A 6,634-nucleotide genomic window follows, 5' to 3' on the forward strand; every position below is an offset into this window, starting at 1 on the left:
GGTCATGATGGTCACTTCTGAGTTTTTTGTTCCTACTTGGACCACACCATAAAGTGAAAAAAGATAAAGAAAGAAACAGTGATAGCTGTACCTTTTAGAATTTCCGTGATTCAAATGGAATGATAAATTGTTTGTTTCTTTGGATTTTATTTGGACTTTGTAACTTAACGGGAAGTAACATTTTCACTTTTAAACTTTTCAGTAAAATGCTTGTGTTGTGTGTACTCTGACTCATTGATTTCTAAAAATAAGTGTTCCTCCAATCCCAAAACACCCTCATAAAGTAACTTGTGTAAGTTTAACAGATCAGTGGCACACATAGTATTACACTAAAAAAAAACATACTGAACTGGGATTCTTCCGTAGAAGATTTCTCGCATTCACGCATCCAAAATATCAATGATTGTTCGATTAAAGATTGGACGGTCCATATTTAAAAAATTTATAATTTGTGCAAACTCATTGCATTGTCCTTCTGCAGCATATGTATTAGCAGTAGTACATATCCTCTAGAAATAGATGATTCTAACTCCAATAGCTTCTCACCATTCCTTGAATAACCATTGATCATAGCATTCCAAGTCAAAACATTCTTCTCGGGCATCGAGTTGAAAAGCTTGCCAGCTTCAACCACAAGTTCCTCATCCGCATATGCAGTGACAATTGTAGACTATGCAGGAATGTCTTTATGAGGAGTGAGATAAAAATATTTCCTCGCAAACTCAAGTATTTTGTATTGCGCCAAATTCAATATCATAGCTGTCCACGAAACATGATTCCTCATTGACACTCATGCAACTCGAAATCATGATGTTCCTAGAACAAACATTCATTTCAAGAAAAAACTGAGTTATAGGCCTCATTGAAGTGGTCATTATCAAGATATGACTTGACCATAGCTATTGTAGTCGTAGCTATGGTGTTCTTGTCAGGCATGAGACCAAAGAACCTCCTGGCATGGTCCATCAACCCGTTGCGAGCAAAACCCAAATCCATGTGTTTCTCTCGTGCATTTGATCAAATAAGTGCAAAGCATCCTCAATTCTTCCACTGTTAAAATACCCAAAAATCAAATTAGCCCGGAGAACACATTTCCCTCGGTCACATTGTTCAGGCAGCCAGCGTTGACAAACTCATTCATAAACAATGTTTCTATGGGGCATTGCCCTAGCTTTTTGATACTTCACTTGAATCTTTCCAACATTTATTTCCAAATGTGTATATTTTTCGCAACACATTTTGTTGTTTGGAAATAAACTACACACATTTTGTTGTTGTTGCTGTTTGGAATAAACTAAGAAAAAAAATTGCAAAAAGAGTTTGAAACAACAAAATGTAAAAGCAACATGGAATTTTAACAATTTTGTACTGAAGTGAATTGTTGGTGTTTTTTTAGATAACTATTAACCCTCCATTGATTCAAGTAATTAAGAGTTTCTTTACTTGACCTCCATGATTCTTGAAAACCACTCTTCTCCAAATTTATCATCCCAGAAAAGTTTAATTTTCGTGCAACACAAAAAAAAAAAAAAAAAACTGGTTGGTTTTCCCCAAATGGATTGCTAAACTCAAAAGACTCTGATTTACAACATTAAGAGTAACTCTCTTGAATGAGAGTTTTTTCATTCCACTCTTTAATCATACGGTTAGGGGAATTGATGTTGCATTCCGATGTATTTTGACAGATTGGCACATCTCGTTGGTGAATATTTGAGTGCTGAGAATGTGTTCATCTCAAAATCTCATATTCGAAATTCACTAGATGCTTACAATCATTGTGTTGGATCAGTCCACCATTCCCTTGAATAAATCAGTTTTAAGGCCGGATACAAAATTTAGAAATTTTCAAAAAAAAAAAGCTAGATTGAGAATCCCTCTTGATTTAAAGAGTTTTCAGCCCAAAATAAGACTAACCCGTCCCAAATTTGTCATTAACTTGCAAGAGCACAGTCTAGCACAACTTGACAGCTCAAGAGAATTAGAAAGATATCCTAGTACACATGATCAAAATGGGTTCCACCATCACATGATGACAATTCACAAAAGCATTGCTTCTTTGTACCTACCTACCATTTATTATATTTTTCTGTGCTTATCTGTCCTACCAAATTATGTTGTGCACATGATGCCTCGTCTACTACAACCTACCATACTTCTACTTTTTCTCTATCCATACATTTTCTAGTACCAGCATTATTTAACCATTTCCTACCATACCCTCCTCTATTTACAACTTACAAATTGCATTGTCGGTGTAGCCAACTGTTTCCAACATACTTCAAACATCATAAACTCAATAACTACAACCAACAAACCAACAAACCAACATAACTTTATCTACTAAAGTTGCATACACAAAACAACATAGGGACAAGAAACTACAAGACAAAAATAGCCTCTTCATTTCATGTTTCATTTACAAGTACAGTTAGCATCTTCTGCACTTCATTGGCTTTTAATCTTCTATGTGCCAATTCAAAAAATACCAATATAAAACATGAAAATAAACGTATACAAAAAAATGGATGCTGAAGCTTTAAAAAACATAAGCCCTACACATTTAGGATTTGACATCACAAAACTTGAATGATATCAAAATGACTGATCTCTAACCTATGGATTGATGTTGCATTCTCGCAAATAGACGTGGCCATAGTTGACATACTTTGTCCAATAACTTCGAAACTTGGGAATACTTATCTCCAACCATGGCTTCATGTTCCCATTGTAGTGCATCACAGCAGCCCGCTCGATTTCTTTTTGGTTGACATTGTGATTGTAGCCAAGGCCCAACACGTGCCACGAACGGTTTAATGGGAATGTGCGTTTCCAGAATGTTATGAGACCTGGTGGCAGTGTTCCTAACTTCCATAGTTGTCTATCATGATTCTGGATTTCAGTTTGAGTATAAAAGAAATCAGTTCACAACTCAACCAAGAAATAAACAAGATATCTCAAAATCCAAGGAATGCATATCTAGGGCCTAACATGTGTATTACTAGTTTCGACATGTCAGTGTCATGTTTGCATCAGTGCTTCGTATCATATAGAATACTTGCAAAAAAATGTGTGCATTACTTACCAGATTCTGCCAGTTGTGGTAGATTTCTGTGATCTTTTGCCTCTTCCACTGGACTAAATCAAATACATTCATTCCGTACGCCCACCCACAAGCATGTGGGTCGAAATGCTTTGCAATAAGAGGATTAGAGAAGTTAAGATAGCGATCAAATCGGTGGAAACTTTCGCCACAAGTTTCTACAGCTCCGTTTACATTGCCTTTCAGGTCAACTGACCAAAGACCGGTTAGATCCTTCTGCACAACTATATCATCGTCCAAGAACAGCACTTTGTTGAGCTTTGGAAAGACCTCGGGCAGGTAGAAACGTAGATGGTTCAAGATAGATAAATACTTAGGATTCCGAAACTTTAGGTTTGAATCAGAAGTTGCTCGATGAGCCTTGAAGTAATAATCTATCATAGCTGGGGAGGCCAACTGCTTAAGAACAGGGCTGTAACTTGCATTCAACCATTTGAAGTCTTCAATATTCTGAACCTGAATGGTTGCCTTGCCAGGTGGATTCCCCAAAAACCACATCCTCATTGCCGCGTAATTGAGCCTATCAGTAACAATATGGAAAACATGTTTCGTCGCATCCTGAAAATACATTGGACCAATATTAGTATGAGCAAGTGCTGCCATTCATTAGGGAATAAAAGCACCAATGGTTTGTTGATTTTTGAAGAAATTTGTCAAATTAGAAACAGTTTACCTTAGCATTGACAACAGTTGAGTTCACAACAACAGCTGTTGCCAATATGTTGTCCGAAAATATTGCATAATGGTACAGATTTGGGTCTTCTAACTTCTCTTGATTAGCGAACTGTTGCTGAGAAGCATTCAACTTATAATAATCAGTTGTAAGACGCAACGGAAGACAATGAAGACCTTTGGGAAGTGTTTTTGCTGTCAATTGTGTTAAGAACAAAGTCTGCTTCTTTAGCACATGTAGCTGCTCTTCCGTTGAATGGATCATAGCCCGAAGCTTCTTCACAGAAGCCGCACAGTCGTCTTGAATTTGCTTTCCTTTTAACAATGTTTGCTCCATTGCCTTCATTTTCTCCTTTGCACTGCCATTAATTAGTTGCAAAACAGTGGAAAAATTTTAGCTATAGCTATTCATCACATTTATATGAATCATAATAATGGGTCAATTTGAAAACAAATAACAGCTTTTCAAAAGGTAACATACTTCCTAGGTAAATCAGAATCTTTGGTTGCTTCCCCAACAACTCGTGTTACTTCTTTAACCCTTAAACGAAGCTCCCGAGTGAGATGAGGGTTGCTTTTAACCACTGGAAGAGAAAGGAAGACCTTCGCTTGGATGAGCTGATCTTTTAGTTGTTGTACTCGAGCATCCGATGGCAATTGGTCATTCTGTTTATAGGTCTCGGGTCTTTTCTTGTTTCCGCCAGAAGTTTCTGTTGCTTGTTGTTGCTCCAATATGGTACCCTGAAAAGAGATTAACCAATTATAGTGAACTCAAGTAATTGACACAAAGTGAACAAACATACATATATACCAAGAGGAAAATATATCAGTTACCTTAACAAGAGGCTCTTCGGTAGAATCATGAGTCAACTTCCCATCATGGTCATCAACATCAATAGCATCTTCCCCACTCACATGTTCACTAATTGTATCACCTTTCTCCATACTCCCATCACCGCCTTGACTTCCTTGCTTAGTTTCATCTGTAACAAGTTTGATGTTGCTATCCTTTTCAGTTTGATCTTCTTCTGTTGTCGTCGACAACACCCTAGCAGATACATGCTCCCTCGATTCTGCCAATTGCAAGGCTAAGTAAACACAACATTGATGTCACAAGTTAACAAAATTCAAGAAACATAACCCTAAAATCTAACCGAACAAAATACCTTGAGGCAAATTCCTTCTATTAACTGAATCATCATCTGTATACACAACTCCAATAGGTTCCTTAAGAACAGTCGAAGTTTCCTATTCACAAAACAAGATATTTCAGCAATAAATAGAAAATCATCACAGATTCAACACACATAACTGAAAATTATATACAAAATATTAAAAAAATGGGAATACAAAAATAAAAGAACATTACCTGAGGAAGCAGATTCAAGTGACTAGAATCAGCAGCACTGAAAGGCTGACACAAAACACAAAAGAACAAAATTCAAAACTCAAAGATCTCTAACTATCACTCACTCTTACTCACACAAAACAAAAGAAAGAACCAAAGAATCAATTAATTCCACTAATAATCACTTACAAAAGCACTAACATCTTCAATTAAATCTTGTCTGGCTGCAAAAACACATTAAAACAACAAAATAACCCAAATTCAACATCAAATCAAATAAACAAAATAAACAAGAAAGAAAAAGTATCAATAAAGACAAGAAAGGGAAACTCACTGGAGGGTGGAGATTCAGAGGAACCAAGACGATCAGTGTAAAGAACAATAGGAGCAACAACAGTAATACAAAGCAACACCACCACAATGTTTCTAACCCCTATCATTACTACTATACAAAAACGCTCAGATCCTATTCAGTTACGTATGAGAGAACAAAAAGAAAGAAACTTTGAGAAGAATAAAGAAGACCCACTTTATATTTCTCTTCTGGGTGTGTTTGGAAATTGACTCCAAACACAAAAGTGCAAAATTTTCAGCTTTTGTCACAAGGGTTATGGAAGATGGAAAAATCTGAAACACATTCAAAAATCTGGAATTTATGTGAATGGGTTAGTGAATTTGATGTTGAGAATGGAAGAAACGGAGAAAGAAAAAGCAATGAACGAAGATTGAGGAAGAGAGAGAAGAAGAGAAGAGAACGAGTCTGTGTGAGTATTGAATTCAGAATCTGAAATCTGTATTTTGTTGTATCACTATTTGCAAACGGAAACTTTTTTTTTTTTTTTTGCGCTTTTAATTAATTAATTAATTGCTTAAAAGGATGGTGATAAACGGAAATAATGAATTGAAAATACGCGCAAAATCAATAAAATGGAAAAAAATTATCTTGATTAAAAACACGGTTCCACGGGTGATTGGCGCAAAATCAAACTTTAATTGTTGTTTTATTGGTGATTAGCGCAAAATCAAACTTTAATTGTTAGTTGTTTCATTAATGATTGACGCTGGATTTGGTAGAAAAGATGATAGTTCGATCTTCTGCAATTGTGATCGAGAGGGGACTTGACCTATTTGATGTCAGAGCTGACCTCCGAATCAGACTATACTGATGGTGATAAGTCAAAAAAAAAAATTGATAAAGAAAGTTAATTTAATATTTCAATAGCTTTAACATATATTGGCGTTCAAAATGACACTCACGTGTCTTCCGTGAAAATATAAATGATATTTTTATTCACGTGTCTTCTGTGAAAATATAAATGATATTTTTATTTGAATTTAATTTAAAAAACACAACATGTGAAAATTAATAGTAGAGAGAGGAGTTATGTTGAAGTTAAAAATGGTTTCAATGAATGTTATTATGGAAATTACACAACATTGCAGATTTGTATACCCATACATCAAACAAAGTATTTCTTCTATATATTGTTATAGATATAAATTTTCAATAACCT

At 35.5% G+C, this 6,634-nt stretch overlaps 1 protein-coding gene across 2 annotated transcripts; it reads right to left on the minus strand.

The window, feature by feature from the left end:
* Nucleotides 1–2,379: 2,379 nt before the first annotated feature.
* Nucleotides 2,380–5,926, minus strand: LOC131595357 (probable galacturonosyltransferase 4). Of its 2 annotated transcripts, none has more exons than XM_058867696.1 (9): nucleotides 5,455–5,926; nucleotides 5,310–5,344; nucleotides 5,142–5,186; nucleotides 4,939–5,020; nucleotides 4,607–4,845; nucleotides 4,254–4,513; nucleotides 3,774–4,131; nucleotides 3,083–3,658; nucleotides 2,380–2,889 (listed from the first exon to the last, which is right to left on the minus strand). In XM_058867696.1, the coding sequence occupies exons 1-9, from the start codon at nucleotides 5,558–5,560 to the stop codon at nucleotides 2,614–2,616; spliced, it is 1,977 nt and encodes a 658-aa protein (XP_058723679.1). In that variant the 5' UTR covers nucleotides 5,561–5,926; the 3' UTR covers nucleotides 2,380–2,613. The 2 variants fall into 2 exon arrangements, with proteins under 2 accessions (XP_058723679.1, XP_058723678.1); XM_058867695.1 differs by having other exon boundaries at nucleotides 4,607–4,860.
* Between the last annotated feature and the right edge of the window lie 708 nt (nucleotides 5,927–6,634).

The sequence above is a fragment of the Vicia villosa genome, linkage group LG4 (assembly GCF_029867415.1).
Source record: "Vicia villosa cultivar HV-30 ecotype Madison, WI linkage group LG4, Vvil1.0, whole genome shotgun sequence".
NCBI classification, from domain to species: domain Eukaryota; kingdom Viridiplantae; phylum Streptophyta; class Magnoliopsida; order Fabales; family Fabaceae; genus Vicia; species Vicia villosa.

What these genes read in the sequence shown, in the direction of transcription:
- LOC131595357 (XM_058867695.1), bottom strand. Translation starts at nt 5,560, where the DNA reads ATGATAGGGGTTAGAAACATTGTGGTGGTGTTGCTTTGTATTACTGTT. An exon ending in TAGAAGGAATTTGCCTCAAG is followed by an intron (nt 4,861 to 4,938) that starts GTATTTTGTTCG and finishes GTGTTTACTTAG; the next exon opens with CCTTGCAATTGGCAGAATCG. An exon ending in GATTCTGATTTACCTAGGAA is followed by an intron (nt 4,132 to 4,253) that starts GTATGTTACCTT and finishes AATTAATGGCAG; the next exon opens with TGCAAAGGAGAAAATGAAGG.